This window comes from Squalius cephalus (genome assembly GCF_949319135.1).
Source record: "Squalius cephalus genome assembly, chromosome: 18".
Taxonomy (NCBI): domain Eukaryota; kingdom Metazoa; phylum Chordata; class Actinopteri; order Cypriniformes; family Leuciscidae; genus Squalius; species Squalius cephalus.
The window spans coordinates 29,477,584-29,501,332 of NC_137139.1; the positions used below are offsets into that span (position 1 = coordinate 29,477,584).

General features: G+C 36.9%; 1 protein-coding gene across 2 annotated transcripts in view; it reads left to right on the plus strand.

Moving 5' to 3' along the window:
• Positions 1-23,749, plus strand: part of src (v-src avian sarcoma (Schmidt-Ruppin A-2) viral oncogene homolog) — a 49,734-nt gene that overhangs the window by 18,589 nt on the left and 7,396 nt on the right. Inside the window, exons 2-7 of one of the 2 annotated variants that reach the window (XM_079849938.1) lie at positions 10,511-10,754; positions 11,804-11,903; positions 13,578-13,595; positions 16,158-16,256; positions 18,905-19,008; positions 23,301-23,450. In XM_079849938.1, coding sequence (XP_079706064.1) covers positions 10,520-10,754; positions 11,804-11,903; positions 13,578-13,595; positions 16,158-16,256; positions 18,905-19,008; positions 23,301-23,450 — 706 coding nt within the window. In that variant the 5' untranslated portion in view covers positions 10,511-10,519. The remainder of the gene's footprint in view (positions 1-10,510; positions 10,755-11,803; positions 11,904-13,577; positions 13,596-16,157; positions 16,257-18,904; positions 19,009-23,300; positions 23,451-23,749) is intronic. The other variant, XM_079849939.1, reaches the window with a different exon arrangement.

The following is a 23,749-nucleotide window of genomic DNA, read 5'->3' on the forward strand; positions in this document are numbered from 1 at the left end:
GGATCTACAAAAGATTTTGATCCAGGAGCACATCTTACTTGGCAAAATCACGGCGACCATGTATGCATGCATGTATGAACTTGTATAAATTTTGTTATCATGCTGATATCTGGGGAAAAACTGCACTCTTACAGTATATAGACTAAATCATGCAGTGAAAGTGTGCACTCTAAATGCGCACCCGCACTAGTCTAATCTACAAGACTACATCACGTATTGTATGCATGCATTCTGGGTGTGTGTTAGGGATATACTGTACTTGATAATGTCAGATTGCACACCCCTAACTGTATGTACTGTATATATGTATGTGTGTGTGTGTGTGGAGGTTTTCCTCATGTTCATCCCCACTTATGGGTGGGATCCCTCAAGGCTCAATTATTGGCCCTATGTTATTCTCTTTATATGCTTCCCTGCCCTGGGCATAATATTTGAAACATGGTCTGTCTTTTTACTGTTACATGGATGACAGATGTATTTACAGATATATTTGGCCACAGTCCAAGAAATCTTTATAATCTCTTGTTGGTCTCGCTGACCTGAAGGCTTGGATGTCTGCTAATTTTCTCAATTTGAATGACAATAAAATGAAAATTATAATGTTTGGGTAGGGAGAGGTACGAAAAACATCTACAGCAACATTCAGTTCTTAAGCCCCTATGTTAAATCGAGTGTAAGTTCTGGCTGTTGTCTTTGACAGTGAGTTGAATCTTGATATACAGGTTAAACATATATACATATACAGTACATACAAATATGCATGGAAGGTTTTTGTTTTTTTAAGGAAGTCTCTTATGATCACCAAGGCTGCATTTATTTGATCAAAAATACAGTAAAATCAGTAATATTGTGAAATATTATTGCAATTTAAAATAACTTAATCTAATTTATTCCTGTGATAGTAAAGCTGCCATTACTCTAGGATTCAGTGTCACTTGATCCTTCAGAAATCTTTACATTAATGTATTCAAAAACAACTTGCATTGCATTCGAAGAATAGATTTGCTTGGCTTTGCAAGTGCACATCCCTATAGTACATACTTAACATGCAATGTTGCTTTACTGTGGCGCTAAGAAATATCTCCTGTACTGAAGTGGGCGATAGAGTTACCTGATGTGTTGTTATTGACGTAGCTAGCTGTAAACATGTCCACCTCAATGAACTTATCCAGAAGACTCTTCAAACTGGCAGTAGATTACCTGAAAGAGAAAACTGACTTTTGACAGTTCATAGTAATGGCACCTCTGGCTTGTAATTCCTACAGTCCTGTCTTGGAATTTGTGTCTGAGTTGGATTCAAGTCCCAGATGGAATGTTATCATGGCATAGTGATTACAGAACGAATGTTGATAAACTCTCTCCAGAACAAGCGTTAGGATTAGAGCTTGATCGGTATGATGTATAAAGTTGCAAAGCGTCCAACTTCCCTTAGAGTAAATACAGTAAGCATAATAATATAAAACATACCCAAATCTTTATGTCCACATATGTAAGGATTGTTATCAGAGCACAGTTAAAACATTTTATATTTGCATTGGTGTGATTTATTTTTAATATTGTGTTATTTAATTGCTAAGCAAAACATTGTTATACACTACCAATTTTTTTTTTTTTTTTTTTTTTTTTGTGAAAGAAATGAATACTTTTATTGAGCAAGGAGGCATTAAATTGATTGGTAAATGTATATATTTTTAAATATATAATCTGATCAGTTTGTTTTTAAGAATTCGTATTCTCTTGGCACTGAGATTTACAATAAGACTTTTCTGAATGAATGAACAGCTAAATGAGAGCAGGCAGCTGAAAAAAGTTAGTAGCATCATATTTAATGCAAGTGTGTTGAGAGAAACTATTTTATTTAATTTGGCTCAAATACATTGGCCATGGTATATGAAAGGTTGATGGTATGACGTGGCTGTGAGACCACAGAAAACATGACAAAACCTCAGCTGCTAAACTGGAGGGTTTTCCCCCTCTCACACCTCTGCTGCTCTGCCCTGGTGTGGTTTCAGGTGCTTTTCCAGTTCGACTTTTCTCGGCAAGTGAATTAAACACTTTCATCCACATGTTTTCTCTGGCTTAGACGCTGCCGTACAACTCGTACCAAAGGAGCTTATCCACTGGTAATGAAACGTTTGATGTTGACCATGCAAATGCAGGAATAACAAGATGGATATCTTTGGCCGTCTGGCACCTGTTGGCCCGACAGTGATGGGAAAGGGGAGAAAAATACAGCTTGCGTTAAATGTTGTAAAGGTAAAATAACAGCATTGTGGTGTAGAAAGTTGAGACCTCCATTTCCAACGATTCATTATTCACTATTCCATTGCTACAACTAAACTTAGGATTTCAAATGATTTTCTCTCTTACTTTTTTTTTTTTTTAAAGTGCCCCTATTATGCTATTTTAAAGGTTCCTAATGTTGTTTTGGAGTCTCCTACAACAGGTTTGCATGCATCCAAAGTCAAAAAACACACTTTCTTATAATATACATTGCACATCACCTCATTTCTCAAAGAGTCTGAAAACGATTTGTTTGAAGATTCAGTCTCTCTAAACCCCTCCTTTCCGAGAGCCTCCTTTGCTGTGATTGGTCAGATGGCTCAGTCTGTTGTGATTGGTCTACCACTTACAGGTCATGTCGGAAACAATATACCAATTACCAAATCTGAATTTCAGATCCAGATCTTCCTCAGCACTTGATACACAGTGATATGAACAGTAAAGATGACGTCGGTTTTACCGTATTTGAGTCCTCATGCTTTGGAAGTGCAGCAAAGTGGATTTGCAGTGCTGAAAACAACGCTTTCTCGACATGTCGACACACAAACCAATATCTTCCGGTCTCAGCTACAACTACAGTGAGGGTCTAAGTAGACGTTGTTGTTCGCGAGCAGCCAATAAAACCATAGGCTGGCATTATGCAAATTTGTTATGTAGTTTTGTAACAGGAAGTGAGAGAGAAATTACTGACGACTCGTTTCGGCAGTTCAGAATCGATTCTTTCTTTTAGGAGACTTTATCACTTTATTTGTCGTCTTTGAAACTTTGCAGACCTTTTACATTCACAAACAGCAAGATTACACACTACATGAAAGGAAATCTCTGAAAAAGCATTAATTGGGGCACTTTAATGGAAGCATAAGCTTAAACGTTTTGAATTGTGCCACAAAGTAAATAATGTATGTGAACACTCTTTGACTAAAACCATTCAAAATTGTTTTCGGTAATTGAAATGGAAGATAAAATAGAAATATTAGATGGAAAAATAAACTTAGTTGGAATAAAACAAGTTTGAGTAGAAGTACTAAAATTACTCAAACTAAAACTGAAATAAAAACAAAGCTTAATAGAAATATAAGTAGGGCTGTCAAACGATTAATCGCGATTAATCGCATCCAAAATAAAAGTTTGTGTTTACATCATTTATGTCTGTGTACAGAGTATAATTATTTTCTATATATAAATACACACACATGCATATATATATTTAAGAAAATGTGTTATTTATATATAAAATATTTATATATAATATAAATTATATATAATATAAATATATATACACAGTATATACATGCAAATATTTCTTAAATATATACATGCGTGTGTGTATTTATATATAGAAAATAATTATACACCGTACACACACATGTATTATGTAAAAACAAACTTTTATTTTGGATGCGATTAATCGCGATTAATCGTTTGACAGCCCTAAAAAAAAGATAAACAGCAAAATTAATAAAACTGAAAATTGAAAACATAACAATAAAAGCTAGTTAAAAATATTAATAATTGCTATAATAGTGTATAAATAATACTAAAATAACAATAACAATACAGCCTTATGCTTCGCTCCATAGCATAATTGCATTGGAGAACCATGTGAAAGTCACTTTGGATAAAAGCCTTTAATAAAGCTTTTGACTAGGCCTAATTGTAGCCATTATGATTTGCATACACACTAGTTTACACTATAAATGAAATAGCATTATGATGCACAATAAATAGGAAATCCAGTGCTTTATTTAGTTATTTTTGTCAACAGGTTTTTATCATGCTTCACCCCTACACCACAAATCACAGCCCCTTCGTCTGATGAAAGAAAGGAGAATAAGATCTCATGAACAAGATGTGTCAACAGAAAAAACTGAGTTGTAATTCCTGTTTTGCTCAAACCCCTGGGAAGTATGTGGGATTCATGATCCTCTGGCTTTCCTCCTGCATAATTAAGCGAATCTGAAGCCTTTCATCACGGGTTGGACTCTTCCTCGCTCGCTGTCTGCAGGTGTTTTCCTCATCCTCGGGCGTCCCGGGGCGAGAACGTTCACACGTTAGCTGACAGCTAACCCAGTCTGAATGATGGGAATGTTTGTGACGTTTCATGTTTCTGCTGGGGTTTTGGAGGATATTGATGCTTGAATGTAATTTAGCAGTGGTTTTGGTTCTGGTTTGTCAGAAAAAGAGGAATTATCGCTGGCTGCGTAGCAACAGACAAGTGAATAGTTGCAGTATCACACACTCCAGATTGCAAGGCTTGATGGGTTGAGAACAATGGACGCTTTTGTTTTATCCAACTGAAGGAGCCCCAGTTGGGCTTTTTTTCACATGACTGAAAAATAATGGGTTACAGTAATCAGGAAGATAACATATATAGGTGTGTGTGTGTGTGTGTACCTACTTAACTATATTTTGGGGACAAATTTGTACCCAGAAGTGACCAGAATCTCCAAAAACCGCCCTCATTTGGTATAAAAAAAAATAAAGTAATTAAAAGTTTTTAAAAAAATGTAAAAATGCATAAAGTTTTGTGTGATGAGTAGGTTTAGGGGCAGGGTTAGTGTAAAGTGACTGAAGATACAGTTTGTACAATATAAAAACCAGTACTTCTATGGAGTGTTCCCATTTAGACAAGTAGACGTGTGTGTGTGAGTGTGAGGCACACGTTCAGGCATGTATACTACTTTTGTATGCCTGAATCTGCCACCAGTCATGTCTCTGTAACTTCACGTGTGTTTGTGGTTGTGCATAACTGTACAGCATGTACGTGTACTAGCTAGCCCCGGTTGAAATGGGCTAGGCTAAGCACCCCAGCTGATCTTCGGTGCACAGACGAGTCCGGAGGGGGAATATCGACCCTCCACCCCCACGCACTGACCCCTCCGCTATAGCTGTACTCCTCTCTGAGCCATCTGTCTCTCACACCGCTCAAGAATCAATCCTCTGCCTTCCCATAGAAATCAGAGCCTGTCTCCGTAACGCTGAGGGGGATGGGGCGTCTCCAGTTCATCCGATCCGTCGGAATCTCCTCAGCTGTTAGATAACAGCCTCTCACCCCGTTTACACATGTGACATGAGCAGCCCTTCTCACAGCCGTGGTGTGTGTGATTTAGCTTTTGTTCCCATGTAAGGGATTATTTTTAGGGCATGTTTTGCCACAAAAATATAGAGATACACACACTTTTAAGATTTTTTTAATATAACGTAAAAAAAAATTTTTTGTGTCTGTGTGTGGATCAGTAGACAGACAGATATGTACTATGCCCTTAATAATTTACATTTCATCTCATATTGTAAGATAATTAATCCGGTGCTTATTCGAGGGTGAACATACATTTACATTTACATTTATGCATTTGGCAGACGCTTTCATCCAAAGCGACTCGCGTTGCATTTCAAGGTACACATTTACATTCTTATCAGTTCTTGCCTTGGCGTTGCAAGCGCCGACGCTCTAATGTTTGAGCTACAGGAAAGCTGCATACAACTATTCTATAAAATGTCAAGGTGTTTTTATTTTATTTTTTTTCATTTTAGTTGATAGACCACCATAGTTAAATTAACCAATTAAAGCACCGAAACCCAACGCTATGCTGTCACATACAGCTAACCAATTTATTTGAGATGTGGTTTAGTTTGCCTGAGGCGAAGTTAAATGCAAGTTTGTTTTTACCCAGTCCTTTAATTGGTGCGCCACAGAAATCTAACACCCTGTCCTGGGCGCAGTGGGATAGAAATCACGTCCTAATTTGTGTTTGGATTAAATTGGATGATTCCCTGGTCTAATCTCAGATTTACCAGTGCTCGAGATATGTTTGAGGCTTAAGCAATATCCAGAAGAAAGCCTGTCTGCTCATCTTTCAAATATGGAGAGATTTATCAAAAATGTTGTTGATGAATTTTGTAATTAATGATGTTGCTGAGTCAAACATGAATGAATGAGACACTTTACTATGTAGTACTGTACACCTGAAGTGCCTACAGTCATATCGGGGGTCTCTCATCAACCATATGACGTACCAGTTAGTTCACCACATACCAGCTATCGGTGGAGAGGAGAGAGAGTGATCGAGCCAAGTCAGTGGATGTGGATTATTAGGAGGCCAGATGAGGGAATCATTCACTAACACCCCTTCCAACAGCAACCTAGTTTTCCCAGAAGGTCTCCTATCCAGGTACTGACCAGGCCCAACCCTGCTTAGCTTGGACTGGGCAACCAGTCTTGGACCACAGGGTGATATGGCTATGGCAAACATTACCAATATTGCTTTGCTTATGAATAATATTGATGCCTTATTACTTTTCTAAGCATTCAGACTAATAGTTGGGCTCCCCCCCCCCCCCCACCCCCCCCCCACCCCCCAACTTAGACCAGTAAGTAGAACACCCTTTAAAGCAATGCCTTGGCATTCACTAATCGTTTTTCAGAAAATGTACAAAATATACTTTTATTAACCTTTCTGTCATTTTTAATGCAGAATCAGTTTTGTTGTTGTGTGGTTTTATTGCTCAAATAGCCCTTTCAATTCTGCATTTGTTCCTATGACTCTATCCGTCAGCTAGACCTCATAAGCCATTGACATAAGTCAGTGAATGAACGTCCTGTTCCCAGTTGTTGTTTGCCATAGATCAATGATGCTTTACATAATGCCAGAATCCTTCTTCCGATGATCATTCGTCACATTTCGAACCTCAATAAGGTCGTTCCCGGACACGACTGTGGCCTTGGGCATGGAGACCGCATTAAACAGAGCCAAACATTCACACCTCGCGTGGGAAATTAGATTTGCCTTTATTTGTAATGTCTGGGCCTTTGCTTTTAATGACCGTTTTTATTGTGGCTGGACATTAGTGAGGCATGAGCTGCTCTTTGATTACCCAGAGTTCACCCTGATTCATCTCATTGTGGTTTAGTGTTATCAAACGTGTCAGTAAATTCATCCTGCTACTTACAGTTAGAGCTCCATTAATTGGACATTAACAAGACATCCTTGTTATTGCAGGATGCTAGTTTTCCCTTGACACTGAATGAAATACACCGGGACAGTAGCACCCATAAATGAAACATTTATGTAATCTGGAGCCCATATGGTTGAGGACATAGCCTACATACTAATAAGCTGTTGTTTCTCTCTCTTTCAGTTTTCTTAAACAACTTTTCACAGTGACTCAAAACAATCATGCATTACAGCCGTTTTCTAACACAGATTGCATTTTTGGCAGGAATAGGGCCTAATTGGTTTATAAAAGAGGATTTTTGTAAAGCCAAACTATCAGATATGCCGTATTTATGCCGGTTTATTCTTGACAAGAACAAATAATTGAATGAAATCTCTATGAATATTCACATTAAGTCTGTCTGACCTAATGTGACACAATTTGGCTGAGTATTTTTATTTGATTTTTTGCTCTCTTTATTTTTGTTGCTTTTCCTTTTACTTTTTTTTTTTTTTTTTTTTGTATTTTTATCTTTTCGGGTTTTTAGGTTGTTTTTCCCTTTTTTTTCTTTTAGTTTCATTTAGTTGTTTTGTGTTTTCTTTTGTCGTTTTGTTTTTTCTTATAGCCTATTCTTTGTTTTGTTTTTATTTTGTTTGATGTTTTTTGTCTTGGGTTTTGTTTTTATTTCGTTTCTAGTTTTGTTTTTGTTTCGGAAGTTGTTTTAGTCTTTTCTTTTGTTCTTATGTTATGTTATGTTTTGATTTTCTTTTGTTTTGCAATTTCAGTCTGTAATCTGTTTTTCTTTTTGCTCTGATCAGCGTCAAGCTGAACATTTCATTCCAATGCTTTTTTTTTTTTCAAGGAGTGAAGAAAAAGCTTCAGGTTTACATGAGAATTTGTTTGTGAATACTGTATAGAATATTGTATGCCATTAGAATCGATGTGGACAGGCCTTCTGTCATGAAAAAATAACATGGCACTGCCAGTGAACCTGAAGAGCGCAGGTCTCTCTAATGAAAGCTCCTCTGCGACGGCTCCGCTCCCGCAGGGCTCCAGGACCCTCGGCCGCTCCCTGACCCCTCATTCACACTGCTCTGCTGAGATTAGTTCCCCTCCACCGGGCCTGTCACAGCTCCTCTAAGAGACCCTTCGCCATGAGCTGCCAGTCCTCCGGGCTTTCTAGGAAAAGAGTCTTTCGTTGTGGAGAATTTATCATCCCGTGGGCAAGCGGGGGCTTGTTCTGCACGGGCGAGGAACGTTTACAGAGAGCTAAGGACTGGAAAGAAGTGTGTGCTGAGTGAGGTTTGTGTGGGTGGATGGGAAATCGTCTCTGTCTGTCCCCCAAAGAATGTGTGTGTCTGTGCTGGCAGACAGACAGTATGACATGTGGAAGAATGTGTGAGTGTGTTGGGGGGTCCGGGAGGATCGTATTGCAGCGGCTGTCACTGGTATGTGAGAGGAAACAGCTGAGCGCTCCTGTAGTCGTCTAAAGTGAGGTTAAAGTGCACTAAACACAACCTCGGGCTTCTGTGGGGCGCACAAACTGCGGCCACTCGGTTTCTGTAATGTTTCACTTTGATCAAATATGACTGTGATAAAATGACATTCACATGCAAGGCATTCTTTAAAATTTTTTTTTGTGTGTTTTTTTTTTTACTCGCTTTTAGGAATCTCTGACTTTTTTTATTAGTGCTGCTTGCTTAGGCAGAACCCCTAATGGCAAGTATGGAAGTGCATTTTGCATATGCATTCCTGGTGTTATTGAGACCCATCAGGGCATGTTATTGCATTAACAATTAGTCTTTGTAATATTTAATCAAAATCTAATCGCTGAAACATTTTCAAGGTCCGATCACCAATTTGTGATAAAAAAATCAAGGCCCATCCATTTTTTTTTCTTCTCATTGATTCTTATTTCTTCTAAAAACACATTTTGAAACTATCCAGAACACCTTAGCATCATGGCTAAGTGAGTTTTGATGCTCAACAAACACTTTTTTTTTTTTTTTTTAAGAAAAATGATGAAAATAGATGTGAAAATCTAGTTCATTAAAACGACCAGAATTCCAATATATGGTTGAAGAGTTCAGTAATGAGATTACGGTTTAACACTGATTATCTCTCTAGATAAAGATATTTTAGCGCACCAGTATCACTGTTTATTTGTGTTACTTAAGGAATAACAGAATATTGCTTGCGTGCATAGTTGGTTAATAATTCATGGTTCATACATAAATCATGAAAACAGGCTGGTCTCTAGCGACAGCGCTGGAAAAAGAGGGGGTCAAATATTCGTTTGAAGTGTTTTAATGTTACAAATTAGATGAAAGTTACTTTTCTGAACAACATAATTTTTAATATATTTATATATATATAACACGAAACCCTGCAATTCATGAATGTAATAGTTACAGGCAGTGTGGGCTGGTGGTTAAAAATGTAGACTGGTTGTTGTAGGTTCAGATACTGAAAAAAAAAAAAAAAGATTCATGAACCTGAACATTTTTAATTGAGTAAGTACAGTATATCCCCAGGTTTCCTCAGTAAAATGATGTGCAGTACCTACAATCCTGTGCTAATATTCAGCCCCTAAGCTGACAATATATGAATTTATATAATCAGGATTTGTAAATATTTTTTGACTTATGACTATATATTCAGATTTACATTAATACTGTATATTCAGAGTTATAACTATATTTTCGGTTTTACATTTATATATTCAGGCTTATAAGTCTGATATAGATATATTGTGTGTAGATACAGTTACCGGTATATATAATGTAATTATGTATTTATATATATATATATATGTGTGTGTGTGTGTATATATATGTGTGTGTATATATATGTATATGTATGTCTCTATATATATATATATATATATATATATATATATATATATATATATACACACACATTTAAATACATATACATTATATATATATATACTGTATCTACACATTATTTTTTTATATTTATATACTCTGCAAGTCTAGACTATTTTTGGATGCCCATTTCCAATTTCTATATATATAATTTTTTTTTTTTCTATACATTTTAGTCTTGTATCTATAATGTATGTAAATCATGACAATATAAATGTAAATCCAAATATGTAGTTATAACTATATATTCGGATTTACATACATTTATATATTCAAATTTGCATATATACAGATTTGATTTCTATTTTGAATTTTTTATAAACTAATTTAAATTACTCTAGAATTAAGCGTCTAGTAAGGTGTTTGGGGTAAAATCATGATCTGAAAGCTCTGTGTCTTTTCAGGCCTAGGCCATGGGCGGAGCCAAGAGTAAACCCAAAGAGCTCAGCCAGCGCTCCCGGAGTCTGGACGATGGCACCGGAGGACACCACTCTAGTCCCAACCCATCATCCTTCACCCCCAACCGAAGTCCTCCGGTGGACGGTAGCAGACGCGGCACCCAGCCCATGATCAACGCAGAGCAGGCGCTGTTTGGAGGAGTGATCTCCACTACCATCACATCTCCTAACAGGGGCGGCATGCTAGCGGGTAACACACCTCTGTCTGATCCGGCATGCAATGTGTCATTATTACGGTTCTGCTTTTGGTGACTTTCAGTATTAAAGTGTTAAAGGAAATGGGCCAAGAAGTCTGAGGGTGAATTGACTAAACAGTTGCACTACTTTGGTACAGGAAAAATGCATCTTATTCACAATACTGCTTTTCATCACGCCTACTGTCAATGTAAATCAGGCTCATCATGTATACAATTATAGCTGGTGCAATCAATTTTTAATGAATTAACTGAGTTAAAATTTCATTAATGACAGTCACAGTTTTCCTGTAAGGCCACATCAGACCGTTAATGGACAGTCTGATGCATACTCAAACAAATATAGCAAAGGATTTCCCTAACTCCCAAGCTCCGCTCTGATTGGCTGGCGAGTCTCTTAGAGTCAAGATGCACAGGTTTTGTCGGTCCACGTGAAAACGTGATACAATTTCTGCGGAAAACTACTTGAATGGATTTCCTGCAGTTTGTCCATTTACATAAGTAGTACTTTTTTACTTTTTAATGGATTGAAATTTTGGCCACAAAGTTTATGAACATTGTGCATTTTTCACTGTATTAATCTAAATTATTCAGTATTTTCTGTACAATAGTGGTATTGCACGAATTGCAATGGACGCAGATGAAATGATTATATGAGCTATTACTTTCCGCACCATCTTTAAAGTTCAGCAAAACATTGGGTTGAGCCTTCGTCCTCCATTGAAAAGGGTCATGTGATCACGGTTGGCGTCATTCGCCACCGTCGCTTTTTCAGACGTTCTCCTGGGTTATATCTGATTTGTGCCACATGTGAGGAAAAAATTGGATTTAGGTCACTTAAATGCATCCTTAGTCACCACAGTCTTTTATGCTGATAGTCACAAATCTGACTCTGCAAGTCTAGACTATTTTTGGATGCCCATTTCCATTAGCAACCAAACATTGCATTATTTACTTATGTTGATGAAATTTCCCTGCAGAAGTTTTTTTTAAATTGGATGCATCAAGATAACAGTCTATGTTTGTCTCTTGTATTTTTCCATAGGCGGCGTGACCACGTTTGTGGCTTTGTATGACTACGAGTCACGAACCGCCTCCGATTTGTCATTCAGGAAAGGAGAACGACTCCAGATTGTCAATAACACGTAAGAGGGAAACGCACAAACATACTCGCGCAAAAATAACAGGGCTCCCGGGGGCGATAGACACACCCACCGAGGCAGACATCCACACACACACGCACATGTCTCTCATCTGTCTGGGCTCTGGCTGTTCTGGCTGTCCCCCCCCCCCCTCCCAGCACATGTAGCCCCCCCTCCTCTTCCTCTTCGGTAACCATAGGAACTGGCTCCCTCTGAAGGCGCTGCATTTGTGGGAGATGACGGCTTTTTGTTCTCTGGATTCCTTTTTTGGTCTTCCTGTGCACAAGAAAAGCTCAGCTGCACGTCTTTACCTCCACTTCCCCTCCCGGACCAAAGGGAGCATTTTCCTTCCTTTCTACACCTGCGGTTCACTTCCTTATTTCAGTGTACAGCGCTACCGTTAAGAGAAGAAAGAAGAAAAAAAAAACACTCTCAGTAACATCCTCTGGTTTCAGCACAAAGCGGACCTGGTGATTTTCTTTTTATGTCAGTCCGAACACAGTGTAGTATGTGGGTGAATCCTTCAAAACAGACCTTGTCCGGGTCATATTTAAACCCCGAATCAATAAAAGAGATATATATTTCATGATATTAAAATGAAATAATGACCAATGTTTTTATAAATTGCATAATAGGACTCACAGATATTCAGTTTGAATCATTCTGATAAATCATTCACTGAATTAATCTAATGCAAATTAGCATATGATTCACTTAATGAACTGGGGTAATAACTTTCAGTCATATCAGACTCGATGATACATTTTATGTGTTCTTAAATTTGTGAAACTTAAATCAGCATCATGTAGTTCTTACAATCGTTTGTAATAAAAATAAATCAGTTTTTTAAACATTAAGGGTGTGTTCACACTTGGCAGATTTTGGTTTGATTAAAATGAACTTGTGCGGTTTATTTGAATAAGTGTGAACGCTCCGTCTGAACCCTGGTGTGAACCAAACAGACTGAAAAATGGGTCTCGGTCCACTTCCAAACGAACTGGTTGTGGTTCAACTGAAATATGAGCGCAACACGGTGCAAAGACAACTAAACGAACCAAAAACAGGACATGATGTCACAAGACCCTAAAAAGACTATGTTTTTTCTCATCACAAATATGTCATAAAAGCCTCTTTTTTTATCTCTAGGTTCAGTGTTAAAAATGACAGTGTGAATGCTAAGCAAACCAATAGAACCGCACTACAAATGTGTGAACACACCCTACAACAGTTTACCAAAATAGTTTTGTAGTTAAGACCAATTATGGGGATTTTGAACAGAAACCTAGGCACGAGGTGAGATTCACCCTTTAAACCGTAACCAATCCCCACTGCTGCCCATTACCCATCCCAGAAGCCACTGATAATAGAGTAATCTAAGCTTTTTAACCAAATCTCTAAGCTGCTCCGGCTTATGCTGGGACCTTCAGAGTCATGTGTCAGTACACATTTAGAGATAATCAAATGCACATTTCAGTAATTGTTTTCCACATTTTTAGTACTTCACAGACAAGTTGGATAAAAGCTTTGTTTTCAGTGCGTCATTGCTGCGATTTGACCTTCAATCAATTTTTGAGGCTATGTGGGATGTTTGTAGCTTCTGCTGTTTGCTTTTAATGTCCAAAACACTTCACGTCTCCTCTGTGTTTTTCCTCTACACGCTCTCAATCGTTTATGTAGGAGAAAGTTGAACCCCAGGTTGGTAAAGTTGCTCTTGCTTTCAGCTTTCCATGTCCATTTTCAATGCGTGTGTTTGTGTATGTGTGTCATTTCACCATTTGCTTGTCCACCTGAGATTTGTCCTGACTTTCTAGAGATTGTGGAAGTGGTCCATAAATAGTGTCACATATCCTCATAACTGGCTCACTCACAACCATTTTACATTTGTCCTTCACATTGACTTTGTGGTTGGTCCTTTAGTGCATTGTCGATTTTTTCCTTTACATTTGTTTAGGCTGCATGCCAATTTTCATGTTATCTGCATTGCTAGAATAGGTCAGTTCATCCCAAATCATTGAACGATGAAAATAATATGTCAAATATACAATTTTCTATCCTGTGTTGACATATTTCCTGTTTAAACAGGAAGTTGTCACGGGAACATCTACATGACCCTTCTTTTTTTTAAATAGTAAAATATAAACTAAATATAAAGTCGAACAGACTTGCACTAAAACCTACTAAATTCAGATTTTGATTTCATGGGGTCATTAAATGAATGAACCTAAAAGCAAAAATGTTAAGATAACATTAGCATTTAGCTAAATTAACAGTAAAAATATAGACTAATAGCTACGGTTTCAGTTTAGCTAACTTGTTAGTTTTGATTCTCATTCCAGAGATCATTTTATTGGACAGAAATCTGTGTACGGCCCACAAATTAAAAGACTAAATGTGCATAGTGACTAAATGCGGATGAGTTTTAAACGTTTTTTTAGTGCATATATGCTATGCTAAGAGTACGTTAACATATAAATGGCCTCAAAGTTAACAGACTTTGTCACAGTTTGATTTCATGTGGTCATTAAATTAATATCATTAAAAACAATAATGTTAAGATAGCAGTAGCATTTAGCTCAATGAACATAGCCAATAGCCTTTAGTTTAACTAACTTAATAGTTCTCATTCTCATTCCATGGATGATTAATTCGCATGTGTGTTAAAGCTTTTTCTGTGCATATATGCTATTCTAAGCGTACGCTAGCATAGAAATGGCCTCAGAGCTAACAGACTTGGACTAAAATGCACTAAAACTGTCATTTTTATTTCATGTGGTCATTAAATTAATATCATTAAAAACAATAATGTTAAGATAGCAGTAGCATTTAGATAAATTAAAAGTAAAAATCTAAACTAAAGGCTATTGGCTATGTTTGACTAACTTGCTAGTTCTAATTCTCACTCCATAAATGATTTTATTGGTCATTTTAATAGGAAGCCACGCAAAAGCGAAACATTTCTGCACGGAGATATCAAATTTGTTTGTATTTCTACACTACTGGGAATATTCAATGGATCTTTTTTGCATGCGAAATTTCGCCAATGTGACCGGACTTTAAGAATTGGGATGCAGCCTTAGCGTTATCCATCAGCGCTTTGTACTTAAATTATTGTCTCAAACGTACAGTCGCCTCATCCAGTTTATTCTTCTCATAAACCCTGTTTATCAGAATCACTGTTTTATGCCCTTTTGTACATCTGAATTTTGAATGGTACCCTGCGTATGAATAATACATTTGCATTGTATGAATATGAATATGTGCCCATCTGTGTACTGTATACATGTCATTGTTTTCACTGGTGCGGTTATGTTTTAATTATGTTTAACGGCAGCAAGCAGTAGCTCAGAGACCTGGAGAGGTTTTGTGTCGGGTCAGCATGTCTTGGCGATGGATAAAGTCTTATTACTTTAGCTTAGGGAGTGAGTCACAGTCTAACACCCCACTGCTCACACTAAAACACACCATCTATTATTAAAAACCCATCAAGCCTCTAAGACAACCCAGACGTATGACTCATTTTTTGATAAATCTACCAGTTTTGTAGTAAATAATTCACCCAAAAATGAAAAAAGTCAGTCATTCCAATCCCATATGATTTTCTTTCTTTATAGGAATCAAAAGATGTTTTCATGAATGTTTGCGCTGCTCTTTTACGCATGATGAAAGCATATTGTGCCAATATATGCCCCAAAAAGACAAATAAAAAGCTGTTGTTCATACAACTTGTGCATTATATGTAGGCGTGAACAATAACGTAAATGTCTGTCATATCTCAAAGCTATTATATGGCTTCAGAAAAATGATTTGTAATAAAATTAATACAATTATTCAGCAAGAATGGATTAAAATGATTTAAAAAAAATTACAGTAAAGACATTTTTAATGTTACTTTCTTTTTTTAGAGTTGTTGAAAACACTGTATGACTTACTAAGAATAAAATACGATTTTTTTTTTTTTTTTTGTAATTCATAAGGGTTTGGAACAACTTGAGGGCGAGTAAATGATGACAATGTTTATTTTTGGGTGAACTATCCCTTTGAATGGATGTTTAGGTAGTTAATGTCTTTAGAAGAGCTTCGTCTGCATTCTAATACCTCGTTTCAGGGATGATAAAGCAGGAATAATACCACAGATGTAATCTCAGGGTGTGTGTTTTGGGCGGGTAAGAAGATCATGAATGTGTCACCAGATATGCACCAAATATGTGAGTCAAACTGCAGGTGTATTATGCATGTGTGTTTTTTCTGCTGTCTTAGGGAGGGTGACTGGTGGCTGGCTCGTTCGCTGACGACAGGAGAGAGTGGATACATTCCCAGCAATTATGTGGCACCGTCTGATTCCATCCAGGCTGAAGAGTAAATCCTCTTCCTCCTCTTTCTCTTTGCTGTTCTCCTCCCCGTGCCTCCTCTGTTTTTTTCCCCTCGATGTGATGTCAGAAATTATTCTGGTTCCTTATCGTTAATGGAATCGTTTATATTACTAAACAAAACAATAGCTGGACAAATCAGTTTAATTTCGGTTTATAATCAGTTTATATAGGGCTTTATTCAATACAGATGGTTTCAAAGCAGCTTCACAGTGATGAATAGGAAAATAACAGAATCAGTTGCACAGACTTGTCGACTTTAATGCTCTGCCATGACGTTTTAAGCTTGATGTCGACTAGTCGCTGATTATGGCCTATAGAGGGCGCAACTGGAAAATAAATATTTGACTTCCACTTTTACGCGCTGTTTTCAACAGTTAAAATGGCAAATAAATGCATACTCAGAGAGCGCTCCACAAGATATGTTTGATTATACCATCTGGATGCTCAAAATTGATCGGGTGAATGCACTTTTTTAACAGCTTATTGTAGACGTAAGCAAAACTAATGCGCTGCTGCATTGTAAAGCACACACATACAGACAGTAGCTCGCAGATTCAGTTTCGCAGAAATGTATTGTCAACACTGTTCTGTGATTTATCAATAAAATAACTTAGAAACTGAAAAGTTCTAGCATATATCTAGACGCTGCCAGGGAGTATTATTTCACACGCAATCGCTCTCTCACTAATGAATTCATATAAATGTAATCTTTACTTTGCTATTTTATCTGAATCTGATTTTGAATAAGCAGAAAGCTTTGAGAAATATAACAACCCAAAGACGAAAGAACTGATAAAAATAAGCTGTTATGTAGGAGCGCCGTGTCAAATGCCATAGCTGTGCACAAGGAAACACGCGTTCGAGTCTCGGCTCAAGGTTCAGGCTTATTGGTTCATTATTAACATCATCAGCGACTAGTCAGTGTTGACTCGACTTTAATCACATAAATGTTGACTTAAAAAAATCTGAAGTCGTTCAATTAGTCAGCTGAAGTCAGTTCAATAACAGTATCAGTATAGCAGAATTCAGTTTTAAAGCAGCTCTACATGGGAGTGAATCACATGTTAATGTTCTAACCTGCCCGACTGATTCAGTGATTGATCTATGAGTCCTTGATCTGATTCATTAAAAAGAACCAAGTCATGAGAGCAATTTGTTCCTCGTTGGAAACAATCTGACTCAACAGAACTGTGTTTATGAATCATCACTTAGCAAACACTGTGAATATTTTAGTACAGAAATATTTCAGTTCCTGTTTTTTTTTTTAACTTGAAGCTCAACCTTTGTGATGTTACCAGCAAACTGATTCACACTCGCCCCTCTCTATCCTTCCGGTCTGACCTCTGAGTCCTTCATTTTTCCCTTCATGGTTGCTCTCTTGTCCTCCATCATTATGAGTCTCTCCACCATCTCATCAGTTAGAAAGAAAAAACCTCATGCCCAAAATACCTTTTCCCTCTCGAACGAGTAAAAGTCGTCAACATGTGCCCCGTGCAGCTCATATATTGTCTGTCCTGTTCATATGTAACTCGTAATATTTCCTGAGACACACACACACACACACACACGCACGCGTGCGCTGTTGCTCCGTCGACTGGCGCATTAAACAAATACACACAGGCACTCTTTTGAAAACCTATAATGACTCATTTTTCCACCCTTGCCTTGCCAGTCATCTCAGATTGACTCTGGAGAAAAGGTAAGACTGAGAGAGAGCCTGCCATGAGCGGCGAACAACAAACCTAGCTGATTTATAGACACTAAATGTCACTGGGTCAGTCATGAATCCCAAACACCATTGTTTTATTGTTGCTGGAACCAGGAATGGGAATGGGAATATTACAACCTGAATCAATGTTCAATATTTCATGCAGTACAATTCAGATTAGGACTGTTATAATTTTAGGCCCAAAACGTACTCTACAAAAAAGATGATTTCAGAACAGTGTTGCCATGATTAAATGTACACTACCGTTCAAAAGTTTAGTTTGTGTACGTTTTTTTTAAAGAAATTAATACTTTTATTCAGCAAGGATGCATTAAATTGATCAAATGTGACAGTAAAGACATTTATAATGTTAGAAATGATATATGCTGATTTTTTTACTTTCTATTCATCTAAGTATACTGAAATGCATGACTGTTTCCTCAAAAATATGAAGCAGCACAACTGTTTTCAACAATGATGATAAGAAATATTTCTTGAGCAGCAAATCATCATATTAGTGATTTCTGAAGGATCATGTGACACTGAAGACTGGAGTAATGATGCTGAAAATTCAGCTTTGATCACAGGAATAAATTACATTTTAAAATATATTTACTGTATATATGTATTATATATGTTTAAATCGTAATAATATTTCACAGTATTACTGTTTTACTATATAAATAAATGCAGCCTTGGTGAGCATAAGATACTGTTTTCAAAAACATTTAAAAAATCCAAACTTTTGAATGGTAGTAGTGTACATATATGCACAATAGAAAATGCGCATTTCTGTCTGCATACTAGCATAAATAATATCATAATATATTTCTGGCCAGCTGCATGTCTCTGATGTAATGCTACATGTGATTACTCCCTCTAAATACCCTCTCTCTCTTTTTCTCTTTCTCCGTCTCTCTGTCCAGATGGTACTTTGGAAAAATCACACGCAGGGACTCGGAGCGACTCCTCTTGAGTCTGGAGAACAGGAGAGGAACTTTCCTGGTCAGAGAGAGTGAGACAACCAAAGGTGATTGTGAACAGTACCAACTACAAGCGCAAATTATTTTATTTATTTATTTATTTAATTTATTTATTTATTTATTTGTATTTTTTTATATTTTGTATTTGTTTATTTAATTTATTATTAATGTATTGTTACTTATTGTTACTATTGAAAATATTATTATTATTATTATTAAGTTATTTATGACTTATGTGTTTTGTTTATTAATAACATAAATGTATCATTTTATTATAAATAAAAAAATAAAAAATAAATTAATTGTAACATTTTAGTTTACTTAAATTGTCATTTTTAATTATGTTTACAGTTGAATATATTTACATTTACATTTAGTCATTTAGCAGACGCTTTTGTCCAAAGCGGCCTACAAATTAGGACTAGATTAAGCGAGTCATCGTGAAGAGGCAAAAACCAACGCAAGAAGTGCTCAAAATACTATATATAGTAGAATATATACTTCTCTTTTTTTTTTTACCATACGTCTGGTCACACAGTATTGATTCATAGGTCAAACGGAAATTTCCATAAATGGAAAATGGTGTCAGAATGAAATCAAGGGAATCACAAGGTCATGAGTTCGACATCCCAGGGCCAGGGAATGGAGGAACTGATAAAAAGTAGTTGTTGTTTATGCCCGGTTCAGACTACATGATTTTAGCCCGATTTTGGCACTATCCGTTTGGTGTATGGTGTCGTGGGGATTCGTAAACGACAATGTGTGTCAGGATGCAAGAATCGATCGATTTATCTCGTATAGAAGTGTGTCATAGTTGACGACAACCGACGCCGCGTCTGCGATGCTTCATGACAGAAAGACTGGCATGTTTAATTTTTTCCCGGTCTTCCACGACGGGTTCCGTCACATCTGTGACATTGACCAATAGGAGCACTGCAGCTCTTCCATACTTAAAGGGATAGTTCACTTTGAAATTAAATTTTGGTATGTTTTAGCTTACCTCAAGGGCATCCAAGATGTAGGTGTCTTTGTTTCCGCGGTAGTTTCAATTTTGATATTTTTAAGTCAAACCGTTCTTGTCTGTCAGTCATATAATGCAGGTCTATGGTCACTATCTGAAAGAGCATGCACAGAGAAGTCCAAATTAAACAATTCCCCATCGTAAGTACACATTGATGGCCTAAGACACGAAACGAGCGGTTTGTGTGAGAAAACGAACAGTATTTATATCGTTTTTACCTCTACGCAACCACGTCCAAGTGATCTGAGGGCGCGCGCGCTTCCTGGTGTGTGACGTGTGCGCGCGTTCTGGCTTAGTCTGCGCAAGCGCCGGAAAGTGTACAAGAGGTAAAAACGATATAAATACTGTTCGTTTTCTCACACAAACCGCTCGTTTCGTGTCTTAGGCCATCAATGTGTAGTTACGATGGGGAATTGTTTAATTTGGACTTCTCTGTGCATGCTCTTTGAGGTGGTGACCATAGACCTGCATTATATGACTGACAGACAAGAACGGTTTGGCTTAAAAATATCAAAATTGAAACTACTGCGGAAACAAAGACACCTACATCTTGGATGCCCTTGAGGTAAGCTAAAACATACCAAAATTTAATTTCAAAGTGAACTATCCCTTTAATGAAAGGTATAGGTATAATATTGTTGTAGTGGAGGAAAGATTCGTGAAGCTATGGCAGTCCTCCAGCCTTTATGATGTTTCCTCGAGGGACTACAATGACAAAATGAAAAACGATAGTGCAGGCTCTTCAGCAACCCGGCGAGTAGGCTATATTTATTTTTACTACTGGCTAAAAATAAAAAACAATATTTTACCTCAAGTTCTCTTTGGAGGATTCCATACGGTCCTCTTTGTGCAATCTAGGAATATGTCCACTGTCAGGTTTTCTTTCTTTTGGGGGATTTTCTGATGACAAGGCATCCAGTGCAAAACACACCTCTTCGGTAGCCATTGTTTACGCTCACAACACCTGTCAGTCGATAGTTACGCCTTCTCGATGACATCACACACATCATAGACGGCGAGCGATAATTTGTCACAAGAAGACACAACAAGAATTTAGGAGTCAAAATACCAGGCATTAATAAAAGCATCTCCCAAACAACTAACAGTGAAATGTCCCAGTGCTGTTTGAACGCCGCTCAGCCAATCACATTAGAGACTGGAGCGAACTATTGCATAATAAAGAAACAATGTGTGGAGGAAATTGCTCATGCCTGTGTCTACAGTGAAAAGAAGTTGCGTTTCAGTATTTGATAGTGCGGATCACAACAATGTGCTTGTTCAGTTGAATTCCCCTTTTCTGTTATCAGTTTGTCAGACGCAGTCATGCTCATATTCCTCATCTCCTCCCTCTGCCAACCATCTTTTCTCTCTCTCTCTAAACATTGTATATATATCTACGCTCCATATATGGCCTTTTACCTTCACTTCTACACATACAATGTTCATTTGAGATGATAGAGTGCTTGTGTGTGCATGTTTGAGCCTGATGAAGAAGGGAATGTGAAGGTCAAAGAAGTGCTTGCAGGGATGAAGAGCAAGAAGTAGGTCAACCCATAGCTGTGCCTATAACCGTGAGCCATATCTCACAGCTCATAGCGTCAGCGCGGGGCACAGAGAGACCGAGATTACCCAGAGAGAGAGAAAACAAGGACGAGAGAGGCTGAAGGATGAGTCAAACCCCAAAGAGAGACCGCAGAGGGAATGAGGGAGCAAGTGACAGAGAGAGTGAATGAAGAAATGAGCCATGTGTGCAATGATGACAGCGCCCCCTACAGATCAAAAAACAGTTCACCCAAAAAATGAAAATTCTGTCATCATTTACTCACCCTCAATTTGTTCCAAACCTGTACGAGTTTCTGTCTTCTTTTGAGCACGAAAGAAGATATTGTTAAGAATATGGGTAATCAAACAGTTGATGGACCCCATTGACTTCCATAGTAGCTTTTTTTGGTAGCACTTTATTTCAGGGTCCAATTCTCACTATTAACTAGTTGCTTATTAGCATGCATATTACTATGATATTAGCTGTTTATTAGTACTTATAAAGCACAAATTTATGCCTTATTCTGCATGACCTTATTCTACATCCCTTAATTCTACCCTATACCTAAACTTAACCCTAACCACCTTACTATCTGTTAATAAGCATTAATTAGGAGATTACTGAAGCAAAGTCGTTGTTAATAGTTAGTTAATAGTGAGAATTGGACACTAATCTAAAGTCAATGGGGTCCATCAACTGTTTGGTTAAAGGAAAAGGCCTTTTAGGATAATACATCCCCTTCAGGTCGTGACTTTTATGTTGTTATTAATATTTTAATATGAACACTTACTGGACTGAACCATATTAGGGTGACTTGATTATCTTTTTTTTAGAAACAAATCATTTTAAAATGTATCAAATATAATATGGAGATATAGAGTGACAACTGATATTTATATGCATTTTATGTAAGATCTCATTTATTTACATTACAAGCTATAAGAATTTCAGTTTGGTCCTCCGAATAAAACTGAGATGGGTTTTTTTTTCTCCATATTCTCGTTATATTATTCTATATGAGCCAAAATATATGATGCTAAACAAAAAAACGTGCATTATTTTAAAATTTTGTGTGAAAGTTCGTTAAAAATATTTAAAGACAAAATAGATTTTTCTGACTATTATTTCATATTTCAGACATTACATACACTGTAAAAAATGATATAATTAGTAAGTCATGGCAACTTATGTTTCTACGTTGTTTAACTTATTTTGATGAGTTTAAGTAATTTCAACTTTTTTTATAAGTTATACTAGATTCAACCCAATTTTAAGTCAGTTTAATATAATTTAAGTTGAAATAACAAGTTTATTATACTTAAAAATTTAAGGCAGCAACTGAATTTAAGTAGAAACAGGTGGATTTTTTTTTTTACTATTTTTTTTTTTTATATACAGTGTTTCAATAATGGAAAATGGGACATCCCTTAAATTTTTGTTACAAAATGATGTATTTGTAGGGAAACTCCTCATGCTATTTCACACTCCAGTAACTGGCACCAAAAAGAAGTCTTAAAGGTACAGTCAAAAAAAAAAAAAAAAAATCCTGCTTAACAGGATTAAAAAATGGATTACAGCATCTGCTAAGTGTAAAACTAAATTACAATTGTTTTGATGCTAGAAACTAAAGTCGACTTTAAGTAAAGAAAGTAGACGTCAGAGAAAAATAAAATGCTACGAAAGTGCAGAATCTGACAGTTTCGAACCTGAAACATGGGTCAATGTTCTTCATGTCATCGAGAGCACTTCATGACTCTGTTCTTTGTGTTTTTTAGGTGCCTACTGTCTTTCCGTCCTGGATTACGACAATGTCAAGGGCCTAAATGTCAAACATTACAAGATCAGGAAGCTGGACAGCGGGGGATTTTACATCACGTCACGCACTCAGTTCAGTACTTTACAGCAGCTGGTCAACCACTACCGCCGTGAGTCTCTTTCTCATAGACACCTGCTTGTTTCTGAATGTCTGTGAGGGGAAGTGATACAGACTCTTATTTCTGGAAGTGGGAACTCAGGTTGTTACAAAATAAGGATTAGTTCAAACCTATAAATAGAGAAATGGCATAAAGCAATTACATAATGAATGATCCTTCACTTCTAATGATTGTGATTAAACCCTGAACTGCTCTACAGGTGTTAAAAACCCTAAAAGGAGTGTTAAAATGGGCCTGAAATGAAATATGAAGATTAACTAAATAAATTCATATTTATTAAGTTATTTATA